Genomic DNA, 20,577 nt, shown 5'->3' with positions numbered 1-20,577 from the left:
CCTCCCTTGCACACCACCCCTTGTCATCTTCTCTCTCTCTCTCTCTCTCTCGTTGAATTCCAATCCAAGCAAGCGGCACATGGTCATAGTGTTGACTTGACCTACTTAAGAGGAGATAATTCCTTTCCTATCTAAAACTCTCATTGATCATAAATCTAAGTTTCGCAGCTTCGTCAAGATTCAACGCGACTTCTGTCCTTTTCATCCCTTCCTACCATTATGCCACAGTGATATCATCAAAGAAAGACTCTTCAACAGCGGCAACAAGCTGTAAAGTCTCAATTCTTTGGCTGCATTATATTAATCTTTTCAACTATCGAATCATGCATCAAGTAATTTCCTTAGTCAAATAATCTTTATTTTTATCTCTGTCTATTTTCAATATCACTAATGCTAATTATCTCATCTCGTCTAATCACAACATTCGTAGATCTCTTTTCCTCACTTTATCCTCTATCGGAATTACATTCAAGTTGGTCGAGCTTAGCAAAAGACTTAGGAGTTACTCTGGGAAGGGGATTTGATCTCTGTCGTAATGAGAAGAGACAAGTTTTCCGTCCAGGGAAGATGCAGTAAGTGACAATGGGCACAGGGGATCACACTTGCAGTGTCAGATGTCAATGCTCAGCTTCTGGTGAGACAGGGGAACTCCCATGGAGCTTCCAAAGATCACATCTTTTGTGTGTCAAGAGACAGTGAGATGAAGTGAGCGAGCTCGCCATTGATCTGAGCCGTATGCCTGCTGGCTATTGTTTGCAGTTTCCAAGAAAGTAGCAGCAGAACTGATGAGACCACATGATTCCCAGGTTAATATAGAATGAATCATCTACTGGTTTGAACTTTATTTCCAGTCAATAAGTCAAGCTCTAACTAAAGGCTGGCCATCGGAAACAGGGATTCTGGGTGCTTAGAAAAGATGTTGGGAGGTCCATAAAGGAGGAGACAGGGATGGCAAGGAAAAGGACATGGTAGAACAAGTGGCTTCTGTGCCATGTCACTGCAAAGTGGAGCCAGACTTGGGATCCAATGTCTGAGAAGAATACTATATAGTTTATGGAGAAAGTACCTAATAATAAAGATGATAGATGGCATTTCAGTCAGTGCCATCCCCTGGAAGAGTTCATCTTCTGTGTGTCATGGTCAACCCCAACAAACCTGCACCCACATGCACATTAGACTTCCAGAAACAAGATACTCCCAATTCCTTCAGAGAGAGCAGGGTCAACCGATCTGCATCAACCTTACACTCATCCAGTAGATATCCCTGCATGCATGCTCATCAAAAGTTGCAGAAATAAGATATATTTCCTGCATGTTCTCATCTAAGTCCTTCAGATGGATCAGGGTCAACCATCATGCATCAATACTACACTCCTTCCGTAGATATCCCTGCATGCATGCCCACCAGGCTTTCAGAAACAAGATATTCTTGCGACTAAATCTAAGTCTTTCAGATGGAATAAGCTCTCTTCTGTGTGCATCAAGGTCAACCAACCTGCAAACACAATTCACTCCTTTGGTAGATCTCCCTGCACGCCCGCAACTAAATCCAAGTCCTAGCTCTCTTTGGTGCGGATCAAGGTCAACCAACCTGCATCATCTCCTTTCATGGTCACCAAAACTCTCAGAAACAAGAAATTCCTGCATGCTTGCAACTGAATTTGAGTCCTTGGGAGAGAACAAGCTCTCTTCTGCATGGATAAAAGTCAACCAACCTGCACCAACACTACACTCCTCGAGTAGATGTCACCAAAGTTTCAGAAACAAAATGTTCTTCCATGCCTGCAACTGGATCTAAGTCCTTCGGAAAGAACTAGCTCTCTTTTGAGTGGATCGAGGTCAAGCAACATGCAAACACAGCTCACGGATCCTTCATTAGATCTCCCTGCATGCTCATCAAACTTTCAGAAACAAGATATTCCTTCATTCTCTCGACGAAGTCCAATGAGCTCTCTTCTTTGTGGATCAAGGTCAACCGATTTGCACCCACGTTGCACTCTCGGTAGATATCCCTGCATGGCCACCAAACTCTCTGAAACTAAATCCGAGTCCATTAGAGGGGAGTCATAACCTAAGGGTTTCATTCAATCTGGCACGTGCATGGAGGAGGTGCAGTTCCTACACAGTACCGACAACAGAATGTCGTCTTCGTTCACTGCTGCATCAAGAGCTGTCAGAGTTAAAGCTCAGAATCAAGCAGGGAAAACCCTCGCATGATCCGGACGAAAGCGAAGCATCGTTTGATGAATGATGGGGCTGAAAGCTGCTCATCAATGACTGCCATGCGAATGGGAAAGGACTCACCAAACAACTGCCACCGGCCCTTCCTTCCCTCGGCTGTTGCGGTAGGAAGATATTTAATGAGGAGTTCTTCCATGAATGAATACCTAATGCCGGGGACCTACGTTATCATGAGAGACCACCTGTAACCGAGCATTTACTGACGTCTGAATTCGTGTGTACTATCTTGAACACGTACATCTTCCCTTTCATGTAGGGTTGGCAATTGCCACATAAAGTCCACCCACCCACTGTACCACAGAGAATAAATGTGGCCAAACTATTTTATCTCTACCACATAATTACGTGAAATGAAATACATAGCTCCTACTCGTGGATTCCAACATTAAATATAACACTATAATACATAGCCTTTGGGATTATTTGTAGCAAATGATCAACCACAATATGCATGAACACATGTTTCACTTCTAAATCTCATGTAGCCTACTCCTTTATCAGTTCTCACGGTACCTCAAGACACTGAGGAGTAAATGTAAAGAAAGTTGCTTACGATGGTGTGTAGACAACCTCTCCATGATGCATGACTCCAATCCGAATGGTTGCAGGTGCTCAAAATACGTCTTCCAGAGAAAAAATTGTCTTATAAAAAGTCAAAATGATCTCTGTCACCAACCCAATAATATATTTGTCAATATCTAAACATAATACCATACATGTGAGGATGTGAGATTTAGCCCAATAATAACTCCATATATAATATACCTCTATCCTTGTTCATTAATAATACTTTCCGTCTTGGGTTACCCATCATATATAACAATAAGTTGATATATGTTGCCAATAACTAGCTAAAGTCAATGACGAAGCAACATAATCTGTTGTCAAGAATTTTATTCATGTGTTGGATTGGGACATCTACTATTCATGTTGTCAAGAATTTTATTCATGTGTTGGATTGGGACATCTACCATTCACACATGAGCAAGATATAAAAATTTAGATCATGTCTCATTTATCGATTTAAACGTGACATTGATTAAAAAAAAGTTACAATGGTATAATAGTGAAAAGTCATTCGTTCATACAAAAAGTCTCCATCCATATGAGGAGAGTGTTAATATATATATATATATATATATATATATATATATATATATATATATATATATATATATATATATATATATATATATATATATATATATATATATATATATATATATATGTTCTTTTTAAGGTTTGGGTTCTCCCTTTGGCACGTGCTATGCACGGGCTAATCGCATAATCAGAGAAAGAAGAGCACGCGTTCCTTGTTGCTTTGACGATCGTGCTATCGCCAATCTCAAGGATAGACAGGCCCCGCGAACGAACGGTCCAGATGCGAGAGAACCACGCGCATTATTGCGAGTACGGCGGGGGAATAACTTCCGTGACGACCGCATGCAAACGTTTTCTGATTCGACGACGAATGCACGGTCGATATCTTCTCAGATCAGCATCGGACGGCTGACGCCCCGCAGATGGCAATGCGTTATCTCGCGCGTACGCCGGCGTAAAATAACGTACCTCGGGTCCACTATCCACCCACTCGACGTACTCCGACGCCGTTGTCTTACTGGCCACGTAGAGTCTCCAATAGGAGCGTGCTGCCGGTGGGTCCGCGAAACCCTGTGCTTGTTAGCCGCGTGTCGTGATTATGGTACCGATGGCGAGTCAGTTTGCGAGCGAGCAACGCAACCGAGGGAAGCGAAATAAACAACGGGCGTGATAGAAAAAATCTGAAAAAGCAAGAGGACGCAATCTCTCACCCACGTCGTTCTCCTTGAAGTTGTACTGTGTGGGCCCCACGTTTGTGGTCCCAGGAGTTGGCGTAGGGTGGATCGCGGGTGCCGTGCGTCTAGGTGGAGGAGGAAATTAAAAAGGTTTGGGGAGTGGGTCTTTCTCACGGCCGAACTGCCTATATAATGTTTTAAAGCAGTACGCTCCTTCACTTCTTCCGTTCTCTTCTCTGCGTGGTTGTTATCGTCGGCCGCTGTTTAGGTTTTTTCTTGGATCGATCATGGCTGCCGAGTCGGGCATCTCGATCCGGATGAAAGGGGTTCTCTGGATCGGCCAGTGGTTGCTCCCGAGGAAGGTTCTGGTTCTTTAAATTTTCTCTCTTTCTCCCCGCCCCCTTCTGTGAGTAGCGAGGTTCGTAGTGGCAACGATTGAATGAGTTAAACTTCTAGCACTTCTGCGGGAATTTGGAGTAGTTTTGCTGATGTTTTGCTCGAGAAATATGGTTAAATCTGGTATATTTTAGTGGCGTCTGGATCGTGAAGCATGAACTGGAGCAGGGTAAGCTCCGTACTGAGTGGGTTTCTCGAGCTGTTACATCGTTAATTTGGTGATTTTATTGCTTGGAATCAGTGAACTAGGCTTTCTCTTGTGAAAATAAATTATTTTTGGTTCTTTTCTAGTGATTTTGTGTGGGACATTGTGATTGGTATGTGGGTTTCACTTGTTTGGATCTGCGGATCTGCCAATGCTATGCTTTTAGATTTTTGGCGAAGCAGTGACGTGGTTTAGGAACTCCACTCCATCGTGTTCTCCATCTTCTTGGTCCAGAGTGGCTTGCTATACACCTTGCAGCATGGGAAGTATTTGCATTCAAATCTCGGCCTTCTGAGTTGTTTTGAGGTTTTTGCCTTGATGGAGGCCAGAATTGGGGGTGAAAACCATCAGTTTGTTGCTGCTGGGACATCTAAACTGAACAGGATCGGGAAGAAGAGCCTTGAGTGGGACTTGAATGACTGGAGATGGGATGGTGATCGCTTTGTTGCTAGCCCTCTAAATTCCATCCCTGAAGATTGCAGGAACAAACAACTACACCAGGATACAGCAAAAACATTGGTGTCAAATTGTTCATCATCTTCCTCTGAAGGTGTTGATTATGGACTGGTTGATAAGGAGAAAGGCGAAGCAGAGAAGAGGAGGAGGATTGTAGTGGGGGAAGAAGATGAATCTTTCGGTGGAGCTGGGTCCTTGAGCTTGAAGCTTGGGGCACATGCTTATCCAGTAGCGGAAGCTGACCTTGCAAATTGGGAAGGGAAGACTGGAAAGAAGAGCATTCCACCAGGAGGCAATTCTAGTCATCCAGCTTGCCAGGTCGAAGGCTGTGATGCTGACCTCAGTGACTCAAAGGACTACCATAGGCGGCACAAGGTCTGTGAGATGCATGCAAAGGCCAGCACAGCGGTTGTCAGAAATGCAAGCCAGCGCTTCTGCCAGCAATGTAGTAGGTTGGTTCAGCTTGTTTGTTTGGTTCTTAATTGAAACCCATCCTGGATAGCACTTATTCAGTTATAGTACAGCTCAATCAAAATGTTTTTCTATCTGTATGATTAGAAACCTTTCCATTGTCTGTTACATTTGTGTGTCACAGATAATCCATTTTTTGTTTTCTTTAGCTAAATCAGTCTGAAGATAGTAAAAAAATGAATTTCTGAAGCTAGCTTGTTGAATCAGAGATTACCCTTATTGAAATTATAGGTAATATGGATACATAACAATAAATTGATAATTCCTCATTGTTTTATGGTTGAACCTCAACACTGGAAGCATAATATATTTAAAAGAAAGAATAAGGGTTGCAAAATAGAAACCAATCTAAAAAAATGATGAGAAAGAAGAGCAAAAATGAGGTCCATTGCCCTTATTATACTGATGTTTCATACACTAAATGACAAAGAATATCACAGTTGGTTTATGAAGCCACTTTCTGCAATAAAATCTAGTTCACTGATATTTATTTAAATTGGGAAAAAATACTGAATAGAAAATTTAAAATGCCGTGGCTTATGTGAATTTTTTGTGTTCTTTGACAATAAAAAGCTATTAACTGTAGAGGTTCCCAGAAGAACAACTAAAAAAATTCTAAGTTAGGAGAATAATGCTGCTTGATACTGTATTAGTGTTGATCTGGATACCTTCCAAAAATGCATGATGATCTTGATACCCAAATAGAACCACATTGGAAAGAAAAGGAAACTATATACTTAGATTGTGAGCTGGGTTCTGTATCACTTGTGACATGGTTTTAAGCATTTTCGGCCATGTTGCTAGGCCCTCTTTTTATAAATTACTTAGGTGCATAATTTGAGAATCCTCATGTTTGGTTCTTGCTGAGAATAACACATCTTTACAGTTTCATGGATGATCAGTTTTTGTTTATAGTTTAGTTTCTGACATTATTTATTTGCCAAAAAGAGTTATTATTAATTGATTTAATCCCTAAATAGTCCAGAAATTTTAATGCACTTATTTGTGAATTTTTTTGAATTTTATTATCATTAGTTTCTTATTAAATGACTGTTGTAAATTTCAATTTCTAATTTTTTTGTTCAAATTTACTGCTATAGTTCTAATCCATTTTTCTGATTTTTCCTTTGTCACTCTGCCTCTTCAACTATTGCTCTTCAAAGAAATTTAGGTGAGCAGAGTCCTCTGGAATTGAAGTTAGTTTTGGTATTTCTAGGGCATCATAACTCATTTCATTCTAATGCATTTGCCTAAACAGTGTTAAGCTATACTTTTTGATTAAAGAATCAGAATAAGATAATGTTAGTCCAGAGATTGGGTTTTTGGGCTTCATGATGTAAAATAGGTTTGCATATTTAGTGACACATATAGCTGCTTTAATCCATTATTCATGATCTTATCTCGCAACAGGTCGAATTTATAGTATATATTTTCTTTCTTGTCATGTTTGTGAAGTCTGAAATAGAATATAACAAAACTATGTCAATTATTCAACTTGATTAGTTGTAGTATACATCTATTTAACTTATGCAACATGAATGTTATCTCAGGTCACTTTGGATATATGGATGATTGACAAGATTAGTTGTAATGTGTGACATTAATTTTCTCTTGACATCTGGGCATAGTGGCAATTATCAAATATTGCTTGTGTAGGACATTAATTTTTTTCCTCTGCAACCACTTCTGGTGATAAGGAGAAACCACATGTTAACTGAAATGAGAAGATAATAGAAAATTTTTGGGATTATTGCACTCTTTTGGTGATAAATACTTCACGCTAGTCTAGGTTAGTTTATCTCTAGTTTGCCTTGAACTTTATGGTTTGGTCCTTGATGTTGGATAATTATCTGCTTCTAGAACTTTTTTTTTTCTTTTTGAACTTTTTAACTTTTCCCCCTTTGTCTTTGTTGTGACTTGTGAGCTCTTGATAATCACGTCCAGGTTTCATCTTCTTGAAGAATTTGATGAAGGCAAAAGAAGTTGTCGGCGGCGCTTAGCTGGCCACAACAGGCGTAGGAGGAAGACACAGCTTGATGTCAATGTCAATGGGAATTCTTTGATAGATGAACAGGCTTGTGGCTATCTGTTGATAAGCCTACTTAGAATCCTATCCAATTTGCAATGTAACTGCTGCAACTTATTCATTGAATATCTGCAACATGTTACTCTACATGGTTTTTTAATCTCTAGTCAATTGCATTCTTTTTGCAATTTTCTTACTTTTCTAAATTCAGCATGTTTTTGGCAATTATCTAATTCCCATGATACCATTCATGAGCTTTTGGTCAGTGTTACCTGTACTTTCTTTCAGTGGGCAGGCTTAGAAATTAAGAACAATGTCTTTGGTAAACAAAATATCATTAGTAGGAAGCCAGTATGTAATATAGTCCTGGGCAGACATCTAAGATGATTGATTAGTTTATCATATATCAAGTGCTCATTCTTGAAGTTCTTTATATGCACATGTCACCTTAGGATTTAGTTATCATCAGGGTTTACAATTTCAGTCCGGTGTTGATACTGGTTGATGACTGGACTGGTATGGTTCCAGCACAGATTGGCACATCAGCATGGGGTAGTTTGGGGCTTTAAAAGAGGCCAGCATGAGGAGGTCCAAGTCAATGAGGGGTATGCCATGGGAACAACGATCATCGAGTATGCAGTCAAATAATAGGTAGGTGACACTTCCAGGGCCATTTAGGAAGGTGGTGTCCCACCAAGTGGGGTTTGGAATCAGATGCTGTAACCCTTGTTTCGGACTGAAATCATCCAGTTCACATCACTTTTTCTGGTTGGGCTGGACTGATAAATGTTTGCCGGTATGGATCAGTCTGTTTGGTTTTTTTTAACCCTTGATTATCTCATACTGTTTCTGTAGGGCACGAACATGGTGTCCTGTATGCTAGTCAAAATGGAGGGAAAAAAAAAATTCACGGATCACATCACTTTGGGATGTGGCATACTCCTGTGCCATATGTTGATGACTAATTGAGATGGTGTTGACTAAGACGTATGTTAGGTGCAGCATATTAGTCCATTCTTTAACATGTTTTCCTTTAATATTAACAGAGATGAATATGTGGAACACGTATTTAGATTTTAGAGTACTAACCTGTTCTGCATGGGGAAGATTCCAATTCAGCAAGGACATCATTACTCCAGAAATTTTTGATAGAAGTAGATGCCATTCAAGTATTTGTAACTTTTTGTTCTTTGATATGATGAGAACTTATGATTTTTGCTTTGATCAGAACCTTGCCTCATGCCTTATGTAATGGTTTTTTGAGAGCTTGACACCTTAGTATATCTTGAGCTCTGAACATATTGGCATGTTTATTGAACTGCAAAATATGAGTGACTACCAACTTAAAGTGGCCCAAAGTGGAGCATAGTTAACATAAAAAATGGATCATGCTCATGTGCTTTATGTATTTCTTGTACGTGTCCCCAAATGTGGTATGTGGCCCTATATGTTGGCACATATGCATATCCAGACATATGACCATTTCACAGAAGCTAGTGTAGCCTTATGGTGTGGTATGATTGTACATGGAGATCAGTCGCCAAGTTGCAAAAGCATGAAAATGTGGTCCCATATTTGGTTTATGTTTCAGGCTTTATAAATATTGCTTCTAATGTAGTTGTTCTTCTAGTACCATAATACATGGTTTATAATAGTATGGTAATTCATAGTTAATACCTCAACCCATTTTGTAACTTTTACCAAAATTGGTCCATGTTATGTCACAAATGTGGTGGTGGAATATTTACTTGTAACTTAATTGAACATTTTTTGAATGCTTTAGTTTAACTGCATATGTAGTTGCATATCACACCATGGCCTCTCATCAATACATGGCCCTTCATACACTCTAACATGTAGAAACTTGATAGCTGTGATTCCGTATCTGCTGATTTTGGCTCATGTTTCTGCAGCAGCTAACTCAGATCAATCACAAGATCCAGAGTTCTTGACTAATTTTCTAGGGAACCTGGCCACCTTTGCTAATTCCTTTGATCCAAGTGGTCTTTCTAGACTCCTACAGGCATCTCAGGATCCACAAAAGCTTGTAACTAGTTCCGGAATATCCACAGATGTGGTTATTACTTCTGTTCCAAATGGTGTTCGTGAGCAAGAATCTGGTAATCCCTTGTGTTCGACGGCTGTAATGACGTGCATCACTGGTACTCAGGATCCTTTGAGGCAAACTGACCATGTCACATCTGTTTCTGTAACTACTGTTGACGTGCCTTCAAAAGAAAGGGTAGCTTCTCCTGGTGAGGCTGTGCCTGCAATTCCTTCTGTATATTCTACATTTTAGGTACTTAAGAATCTTGTTCTCTTTTATGAACAGAACTTCATGCTAATTAAATTCTATGCTATTTCAGAGCATGTCACAGACAGAGTCATAATGGACTTTGATTTGAACAATGCATACAGTGACACAAGAGATTGTGAAGAAGGAAGAATGAACCCAGCAACTCTCTTGTCTACTAGGATAGATTCTTCTAATTGCCCTTCATGGTTGCTGCAGAGTTCTCATCAGTCAAGTCCACCTCAGACCAGTGGCAACTCGGATACCTGCAATCAATCTCAAACTAGTTCACATGGAGGTGCTCAAGTATGTCATTTTTCTTGTGCATCAAACCAATCACAATGTAACATGCATCTATTCTCTAAAATTATGTTTACCTAAGCCCATATGTGTCTTCTGAAAGCCCAATACTTCTATCATAGGAGGTGTCTCACATATCTGCAACCAACCCCATTGCTTTAAACCTTTTTTCCTAAATGAGATGGCACTGTGAATTTCTTTCCTTTTCTACCAGAGGTCATGAATTTGTGGAGTTAGGCACTATTCGTGTTTACTAATGCTTAATTCTCCTGTGGGACCAAGTGTATGGTTGTTGGGACTTGTTATTTGCCCCATCTCCAGAGCTTTCTCTAGTACAATTTTTTATGCGAGCAAACACATTTTAGAAGCATGTAGTTCACCAAGTCTTCAAGCTTATGATTAATCAGGAAATGAAAATAAAAAAGGAAAGCAAGAGGTTTAAGACAAGTATTCAACAGATTGACATAGAAAGACTGTTTCTTTGATACCATTACTTGGTGCAATTGAAAGTTGAAGGTTAGGGTTTCATGTGCCTAGAAAAGGTTCAAAATAAAGGAAAACAAATGTCTCTATTTGTTGTCCTGAGAAAATCGCACCAAAACATTATCAAAGTGAAATGCAAGTAACTTGAAATCAAACAGCTGCTAATCAGCTTCATGTAAACAAACAATATTTATGTGGAAATCAGCAAGGATGAGAAAAATAAACAGAACTATAAAACATGTTGGGAATATTGAAGAGAGTAATTAATATTGTACTAGAAAAAAATAGAGAAAGAAAGGGATGGAAAAGGAGCAACATTTATATACTCATCCAAGGGGCTGAGGCCTTATTGCATATCGTAGATATATATTTTTTAATCTTATGAGGTTATCAGGTGTTATGATCTTTTCTTGGGGATCTTTTATCAGGAATTTAAGATGATACATCCTTTGATAAAAAATGGCTTTGCTCAAATCCGTGAGAAACCTAAAAGCCTATCTGAATCCAACAGCTTGAGCATTGTTTACCTTTTGCCTTATAGAAACAATGTTTTTAGCAAACAATAGATTCATAGAAAACATTAAGATGTCTGCCTCAAGTACACCACCAACCGACCCTTGCTGTTGCAAATATTCCACAATCTTTCTTGTAGAGAATACTACAGCTTCTTTTGTGGTATCTTCTCATTCACCTTAGATGAGCTTTAGTTGTTCTAGATCAAGGTAGGATAATTGTAAAAGGAGAGTGACAGCGACAGTGAAGATTGGACCAAATGAAGAATGCCATGTATGCATGTAGCAGAGCTTCTTTATGACTTGAAATATAGAGAACTTCTAATTACATTCTGCCAATAAATCCGTACTGTATGTTTGAGGTTAACATTTCTTGAGCTTAAAAAGACATGGGTTGCGCTTGGCTGTTTCGTATCAGACATGATGTTCACCATTGGTCTGACTGTGAGGTCCAATGATGGCTTTCATTATCATATAAGAAATTGCAGGCATGAGAATGAGAGTTTTTGGCACCTTATATGGATTTCCTTGATTTTCGTAGCCATGGTTTGACATTCGGGCAACTAATCCATGCTGGTCCCTGACCAGACTGGTATGGGTCTGGTATGTGCTGTGAAACTTTTTCTAAGAGTTGAATATACATGGTGTTGTGCAGCACGTGTCGCGGTCTATGTGAACATAGGACCATGTTGATTGGGTGTTCATTGTATTAACATTGTCTTTGTTCTGGACAAGCAAAGTGGTGTGACGAACCTTCTAGAAAACCTTTTACATTTATTACTAAAATGGTTTTGATTTGGGTGCATCTTAGGGGCTCATTTCGCCTATTTATCTTCATATCTTTATGAAAGTAATCTATCTGATTGAAGTTATAAAATCTGCAAGAACCAGGGGCTGACCCACGATATCACATGTTAGGTGCTAATTTATCTATTAAATTTAGAAACCTATAGATATTTCTTTTTTTTTGCAAAGGTTAAGTGACAAAGGTGGGATTCGAGCATAGGACTTGCAATGATCTGCCAAAAGTCTATACCAACTAGGTTAGTTAGCACCTTCGAAACCTATGGATTTGAAAAAGATATCACTGAACATTTCTTTTATGTATTAATTTACTTGATTAGAAATTAGACTAGAAAATGAAAATAGAAAAATAAGAGAAACCAAAAAAATTTATATTGCTTGGAGAGTTTTTTGTGACCTTCAACAACATGTGGCTCACCACTATGCTACACATACTCTGTCTTTTCTGAAAATGTGCCATCATACTTAAAATTAAATATTTTAAATAAAAAATATACCTTTCAGTGACTTGTCAAAATTGCTAAATTGCTAAATTGCTAGGGCAGCTTAGTAAATTTCTGTACCACTTGGTTCTTAGAAAAGTTTCAACTTATTCATTATTGATTATTTTTTGTCTCCTCTCATTTCAGTGTAGAACAGATAGGATTATCTTCAAACTCTTTGGCAAAGACCCTAATGATCTTCCTCTTGCTCTGCGAACACAGGTAAGTTCCAAAATAGTTTTGAAATGCTTAAAAAAATAGAAAAATGCATGCACAAGTTTGTTTTTTTTAATTCGTTGGTAATGCTGAATTGCAGATTCTTGACTGGTTATCCAGTGGTCCTACAGATATTGAGAGCTACATTAGGCCTGGTTGTATAGTTCTAACAATATACCTTCGGCAAGCTGAATCTGCATGGGTACAGGTAAGTTTCCATCTCTGATCAACTTTGTGTTCCACAGTTCATTCGGCCTATTAATCTAATCCTTCCTATGCTGACAGCTCTCTCATGATTTAAGCTCCAACCTAAGCAGGCTTTTGCATGACTCCGATGATTTCTGGACAACGGGATGGATTTTTGCTAGGGTACAAAATTGCGCTGTCTTTATAAATGATGGTATGTAGAGCTTCTTCTGAGCAGCATTTTTTTCAAGATTGCAGCATTGTACAAGTTGGTTTTATTAGCAACCACAGAAATATCTTGTCATCTTTTTGCATAATTCTTTTTCAGGTCAGGTTGTTCTAGACATGCCTTTCCCAATTGGAGATTTCAACCATTGTCAGGGTTTGTCAGTCACACCTATTGCAGTTGCTTGTTCTACAAAGGTTAAGTTTACAGTGAAGGGTTTTAATCTAGTTCAACCAACATCTGGGTATTAATTTTCTTTGCTTCTGATGAATTGAAATCTTTTGCGCAATTATGTAACCTTTCTCTGGTGCATAAAATATGGTTTTATCTATTTTTCCTGTGTTGTATCATAATGCTGATCCTCCTATCAGGTTGCTATGTTCATTTGATGGGAAATACTTGGTCCAAGAAACAACACAAGCTCTAGTTGAGGGAACTGGTAGAGATGCAGGGCATGATCTGTCTCAGTGCCTGAGCTTTACTTGTTTGCTACCTGATGTGACAGGAAGAGGATTCATTGAGGTTCCGTCATATTGTAGTCATTTAGTTCCTATTTTCAAATTCTTTCTTTGTCAACTTTAAGCTTTTTCTGTTGATTATGGAATTCTTGGTTTTGACTCCTAGTTCGAAGATTGTGGCCTTTGTAATGGATTCTTTCCCTTCATAGTTGCGGAAGAAGATGTATGCTCTGAGATCCGTATGCTGGAGAATGCAATTAATATAGCCTCATGTGATGGCCAACTTCAGGAAAGAACTGATGCAGCCAATGCTAGAAATCAAGCTTTAGACTTTATTAATGAACTCGGGTGGCTGCTTCGGAAGAATCATATGAGATCTGCTTCTGAAGGAACTAAATTCTCTCAGAATACCTTTCCCCTGAGACGCTTCAGGCATCTTATGTCATTCGCTATGAGTAGAGAGTGGTCTGCAGTTGTGAAGAAGCTTCTCGATATTTTATTCAGTGGAACAGTAGATGCAGACAGGCAATCACCTACAGAACTTGCCTTATCTGAAAACCTGCTCCATAGTGCGGTTCAAATGAACTCTAGGCCTATGGTGGAACTTCTATTGAGATATGCACCTGTTAAAGCTTCAAAGGAGACGCATGTAGATCGTTTTTTATTTAGACCTGACATGCTTGGCCCCTTGGGTATAACTCCGCTGCATGTTGCAGCCTCCAGTAACGGTGCTGAGAGCATATTGGATGCGCTTACTGATGATCCTGAACTGGTACATATTATTTCATGCTTATGTTTTCATTCCTATAATTGATTGAGGCAATAACACGAAATAATCTGGTTGAACTTCGTTCTGGATGCTAATGGCTTCATCATGCTTTACATGACATTTTTTGCGTACAAGTTCTTGCTGGACCTTAGTTGTGGAAGTCACTGGCATATTTCGGTGTTAAAGCACACATAGCATTAGCCTGCAATTATTTTAGGCAACTCTCCTTAGTAGTTAGTTCATTAACTTATATTTGAGGCTAGGCCCTTGGAGCTCATAACCTCCTGTTTTCATTTGTTTCATGTAAGTTTTTGCTTCTGTAATACGATCATGCAAAATAAATTCCTTGCACCAACTTTTGCCCACTTGTATCTCTTTTCACTACCATGCTTATATCACAAAACCATGTTGAAATAAATGTGTTGCTAGTGTGATTTCTCAAAGCTTTATTTCTTAACGTGGCCATGATTCCACCTACTCATGCATGTTGCCCTCAGCAGCTGCAAGGAACAATTACTTATATGTTCTGGTAATTTAGTTCTTGTAATGCTTATGTATGAACTGGCAGCTGTTATTTATTCTTTTTCTAACCAATGCTCACTTTTGAGGTTATTTCAGTTAGCTTGTACTTCAGTTTCCTGTTTGGTAGTCTCTCTTACCCTCTGTTGGTTTCTGCATTCCAGCTGGGAATTAAGGCATGGAAGAACGTCCGTGACTGCGTTGGATTCACTCCCGAAGATTATGCTCTCGCTCAGGGCCATGATTCATACATAAGATTGGTCCAGAAGAAAATTGACAAGCAACATCACCAGAGTCAGGTGGTCCTCAACATTCCCGGTGTTGTCTCCTATGAGCTAGTAGATGCACTTAAATCTGGTAAACCAAACTTATTCCAGATAACTAAGAGTTGCTTGAGCAGAGAACGACAACCGTATTGCAACAGATGCAGCCAAAAGATAGCTTACCCTAACTCTGTGGCGAGGACCATACTGTACAGACCAGTAATGCTCTCTCTTGTGGGTATCGCGGCAGTCTGTGTCTGCATGGGCCTGCTATTTAAGACGCCGCCCCAAGTCTTCTATGTGTTCCCGTCATTCAGATGGGAATTATTGGATTATGGCTTCATGTGAAAGAATAACAAATGCCATGATGCTCAGTTTGGTGGGTTAAATTAGTGAGCTTTTCTGTCCGAGAAGTACACTTTTAACAACTGTAACATAATATTTCTCTGTAATATTAGAGGGATCATATTATTCTCGACACTGAATCTTGTGTAAGTTTTTGTTGACTTCAGTAGCTCTATTTTGGTGGCTGATAGGATGGCACAGCATCAAGGCAAATTAGTTAGAGAGAGCCTTGTTGAGTTCTTTCTCCTGTTCATAGAGCTAAATGCCTCCTCTAAACATGTTTCTCACTGCAGTGGCAAGCAAAGGAATGCTGGGAATAGTATGATGGCCTAATGCTTTATATGTATCATATGTTACCAACTGTAGCTCAGTGAAATGTTGCATTGCATTTTTAGTTCCAGTGAAATGCTTACACTAAGAGCTGGTATCACAGCCTGTCTTACATATTATTGTATATATTAAAATAATTTAGTTGTTTATTAAGAATATTAAGGCTCATAACATCGATTAATCCGGTCAAAGCAGATCAAAATCAAATTTCTGAAAAAACCAAAATACAATTTTGAACCAGTGATTTAGTGAATTTTACTATGGGTTTCTTTTGCATATTTATTAATGCAAAATTTGTAAACTGTGTATATACCCCTTCAAATTTTAGTACAGCACATATATATATATATATATATATATATATATATATATATATATATATATAAGCGAATTTGAATTAAAGTAAACATAAATACATAAAAATATTTAAAATATTCTAAATCATATAGATTTTTGTAATTGGTGATATCCGTGTTTGGTGTTCTGACTTGGATACAGGATTTGGGTAGCTTTATGCCCTCCTTGAGGCGGGGTTTAGAAAGCGGTGGGTTTCTTGGCGCTGTTTTGTTAGCGGTGCTCCATTAGAGAATCTAGGGCTTCCTTCCCTCTTCCGGAGCCAAATCTAGCGTTTCCCTTGGAGGAGAAGAGACCCGATCCTGGGGCGTTCTCTCTCCTGCTCGGTTCGCTTCCTTTTGTTGTCCTTTGTGGCGGTTAGATGAAGTTAGCGGGGCTGAAATCCGTGGAGAACGCCCATGACGAATCGATATGGGCAGCGGCGTGGGTTCCGGCGACGGAGGCCAGACCAGCGCTCCTCCTGACCGGGTCCCTAGATGAAACCGTGCGGCTGTGGCGACCCGACGAACTCACCCCTGTGGCGCCGCCCTCCAAGGGTCACGCCCTTGGGGTGGTCTCCGTCGCAGCCCACCCTTCCGGCGCGGTGGCGGCCTCCTCCTCCCTCGATAGCTTTATACGCGTTTTTGACATCGACTCTAATGCGTCCATTGCCACCCTCGAGGCGCCTCCATCTGAAGTTTGGAGCATGCAGTTTGATCCAAAGGTGAGGCCCTTATGTGGTTTGGTTATGCTTTAGAAAGCCTAGATTTTCGTTGCTTTTTTGTGCTATCTTTGCCATTCTCTGTTCATTTCTGGTGCTAGTGATTTAAGCGACTTCGAAGAAAAGGGTAAAAATCATGTTTTGGCTGTACTTGAAGAAGAGATACTATGTAAAACCATGTGCTTCAGTTGTTGTAAGTCTCGGTTATTTGGCTTTGCAACAACTGATGTCGTTGGCTGTCGTGCGCCTGTGTATCTCTCAAAGTAGGAGACTACTGGACTATGTTATGACTCGCATGGATATGGTTCCTCCCTTCTTTTTCATACATCAGTAGTTTGCATGTGCTATGTGTATGTGGTAATCAAGAAGATACTTCTTTAGGTACCAACATATGATATACCGTATAATCCTGATGAGGTTAGAAACATACTGTCTTAATGATTCTAGCCTCAGCTTTATTTTCTGAGAAACCGTGTTTCATATTTAACAGTCTATTGCATGTATCTACTCTGCTTTAGTTTTAGATCAGAATATGTTTCTATGTTTTTATAACAATATATGTGAGTAAAGCTGTCTCCATTGTATCTTGTTTCTTCTTAAAGTGTAGTTTTTTTTCTGGCATTTATCTACTAAAGTTGATGAAGAAATGTTACATAAAAGTCAATATTGGGACATCATATTTGATGTTGGATGAGGCAATATTAGAATAGCTAAAAAGTGATGACCTAATTTAATAAGGATATCTTTGTTGGATTTTTCTGCTAAGTTAATGATTAATTATTGAACCAATTCGGATTCCAGTTTGAAGCAATATTTCTGCTTAAAAACTTTTTGCCTTGGTCATCCCTTTCAAGTACAACACTTGTTTAAGTTGGAATTTCTCAATTTTCATAAGAAATTTATGGTATGAAGATGGAACTGATTGCATCTAGTTGTTGGCCATTATAGGTCTGGTGTCAGAGTGGGTAACCCATGAAAATTGGAAATTGTATTTGGAGTTAAAACAATCTCGAAAGGATATTTGCCTTACATCTTACAGTGAGACTTTTCTAGAATGTTTAGAGAAACAATGCTGTATTAATAAATGGTGTTGTATGCTTTCCTCATAAAGGCTCTTGTCATGTGTATCTGATGACTCTGTTGCCTTATATTGGAGGCATAATAGTCTGTAACTGTTGCATTACCACAAAAGGAAAGGGATATGTGACTCTTCTGGTGCATACTTGAGGAATTTATGTGTTACCTTGTATTGAAGGAATATAGTTGCATTATTACAAAAGGAAAGTTGCACTTAATAGTTTTCGCATGACATTTAATAAATGCAGGCTTACATGTGAAAGTTAAACACGGTAAGATGTGTAATGAATCAAATATCATTAAATGTATGATCGATGTTGCAATATGGCGATGTCACCAAGGTTCTTTAACAAGTTAGGCAAGTCCCTTTCATCACATAGGCTGCATCTACTTCAGTATTTGAATAATTTCATGAGGTTTGGACTCACCTCAAACGTGAAGCTGAAGGCCTCTAATTTTTATGATCCTTTATGGTAGCGTTACCAGTTTGTTCGAAAGCACCTAATTTACATAATAACAAAAGGCTTTTTCTTTTTCAATGAAAGAACATCCTTGTGATCGAGTAGTCTGTTATGTCATGATATATAATTAACCTGTTGGATACTGTTCATGCATCTTGCTGTGGACTCTCATACATACATACATACATTTGAGGTGGGGTTTTCATGTGTAAATTAGTTTGGAATTTGTCCATAGATTTAAGTTTGCAAGCTGAAGCATCCTTAGTAGGCTTGTAGTTGTTATTATCATCACCAATCCAGTAAGCGTTTCCCCCTCAAATATTGGTTTAGGCTATAGATCTCTCTAACTAATTTGATTTGAGAATTAATATCCATATCCATATCCTTGCCACTATTTATATTATGTGCAAGAGGATTTTGAACCAATTTAAGCTTAAACAACTGAGATCGTCTCTATAATTTTTTTCCTAGATATGTAGAAAGAACTAAATGGTTATTTTTTTTAATGTATTTTATGCATCTACCACATACAAAGACCGGAGGAACTATATGTATTCTATAAAGTTAGCCAAGTTAAACCAGTATCTACATGTTTCTACGAGACATTTACAATTAGAAAATCATGTGTTTTTATTTTGTTTGTACAACTCAACGTGGCCAAAGCTCAAGTCCATCAAAATACTTTCACATCATTTTATTCTTGAGAAATCAAAACGTATAGCTTAGGTTGGAACCTTCTTCATTGCAAGTCATTTAGGAAATATATTTGTGTTCAAAAGTGTACATTTTGGAAATAACTTTATTTGTTTGTTATTGGTTGTCGTTGAAGATGTTGACCTGATAAATTTTGGCCATGAAGTCTTGCACATATCTATGATAATAAAGGTTGCACTTGAATTATCTCACAAAAAAAATCCCTTTTATTCAGGGCACCATTCTGGCAGTTGCTGGTGGTGGCAGTGCTTCAGTTAAGCTGTGGGACACCTCCTCGTGGCAACTTGTTTGCAGCCTTCCGGTTCCACGCCCAGAAGGTGCCCGACCTGATAAGACTGGCAGCGGCAAATTTGTTCTTTCTGTTGCATGGAGTCCAGATGGTAAAAAGTTAGCTTGCGGATCTATGGATGGGACAATTGCTGTGTTTGATGTTGCACGTTCTAAGTTCCTCCACCACCTTGATGGTCATTACATGCCTGTGAGGTCGATGGTCTTCTCCCCTGTGGATCCTCGTGTCCTATTTACTGCTTGTGATGATACCCATGTACACATGTATGATGCGGAGGGAAAGAGCCTGGTTGGTGCAATGTCGGGACACACAAGCTGGGTGCTGAGTGTGGATGCCAGTCTGGATGGTGCAGCGATAGCAACAGGATCCAGTGATCGAACAGTTAAACTTTGGGATCTCAGCATGAGGACTGCAGTGCAGACTATGACAAACCACTCTGACCAGGTGTGGAGTGTAGCATTTCGACCTCCTGGAGGAACAGGATTACGTGTAGGGCGGCTAGCGAGTGTATCTGATGACAAGAGCATATCATTGTATGATTACTCATAATCTAGCAAATGTCAAACAATAATGAGCGTATTAATTAGAGACGAACTGTTAGGTGTTGTTTCCTGTTGTAGTTGATTTGCCTATTATTTTTTTTTCTTTGGAAATTTGACACCATAACATGGTAAGTGAGAGTACCTCAGTTTGTACCATTGTCATGTTTGTACCCCAATTATCACTTTTTGTACTGCATGTTGTTTAACTGTTGTAGACCATGTTACCCCTCTATGACTTGTTTTTGTTGTCCTATTCCTGGTTACCCTCGACAGAATTTGCAGGCTTTTTTTTTTCTTTGCCATCTTGGTGGTGACTGTTTTCGTCTAAATCTTGCTAATTATGCTAACATATATATCTGCATTTGCTTCTGAGCCCTTTGATTCAGCTTTGTTTGGTAGACTGAATCAAATGTTGGGCTTGAAACAGTATATATTTGCACCTGCTAGTGTTCGACGAGTTTTTTAGGAGTAATGTTGACATTTGAATAACTCTTCCTGAGCTGCAGTTAACATGGCTTGTTTCTGGAAATGTGATCAGTTTTAGTTGCCAAAGCTGCACTTTGTATTCATCAGAGTGCTGCTAAATATGTTCTTCTGATGGATGAAATATCAAAACCCTAATGATCTGTGTGCTGTCCATTTCACTGCCTGATTTCTTGAATCTGCAGTTATTTGTAAGAATAT

At 39.0% G+C, this 20,577-nt stretch overlaps 2 protein-coding genes across 3 annotated transcripts; both read left to right on the top strand.

Moving 5' to 3' along the window:
- Positions 1-4,243: 4,243 nt before the first annotated feature.
- LOC135583895 (squamosa promoter-binding-like protein 6) lies at positions 4,244-15,592 on the top strand. Of its 2 annotated transcripts, XM_065138824.1 has the most exons (12): positions 4,244-4,581; positions 4,784-5,525; positions 7,489-7,670; positions 9,484-9,825; positions 9,937-10,169; positions 12,592-12,666; positions 12,761-12,868; positions 12,946-13,060; positions 13,175-13,316; positions 13,444-13,594; positions 13,697-14,302; positions 14,983-15,592. In XM_065138824.1, exons 2-12 carry the CDS (start codon positions 4,936-4,938, stop codon positions 15,427-15,429), a joined length of 2,991 nt encoding a protein of 996 aa, XP_064994896.1. In that variant the 5' UTR covers positions 4,244-4,581; positions 4,784-4,935; the 3' UTR covers positions 15,430-15,592. The 2 variants fall into 2 exon arrangements, with proteins under 2 accessions (XP_064994896.1, XP_064994897.1); XM_065138825.1 differs by having other exon boundaries at positions 4,244-5,525; positions 9,487-9,825.
- A 725-nt stretch (positions 15,593-16,317) lies between these two features.
- Positions 16,318-20,125, top strand: LOC135630969 (WD repeat-containing protein VIP3-like). Its single transcript, XM_065138305.1, has 2 exons — positions 16,318-16,813; positions 19,277-20,125. The coding sequence occupies exons 1-2, from the start codon at positions 16,472-16,474 to the stop codon at positions 19,898-19,900; spliced, it is 966 nt and encodes a 321-aa protein (XP_064994377.1). The 5' UTR covers positions 16,318-16,471; the 3' UTR covers positions 19,901-20,125.
- The last annotated feature ends 452 nt before the right edge of the window (positions 20,126-20,577 follow it).

This window comes from Musa acuminata, chromosome BXJ3-2, assembly GCF_036884655.1.
Source record: "Musa acuminata AAA Group cultivar baxijiao chromosome BXJ3-2, Cavendish_Baxijiao_AAA, whole genome shotgun sequence".
NCBI lineage: Eukaryota > Viridiplantae > Streptophyta > Magnoliopsida > Zingiberales > Musaceae > Musa > Musa acuminata.
Note: the sequence above shows the minus strand (reverse complement) of the source record. Positions and strands in the feature narration are given on the sequence as shown.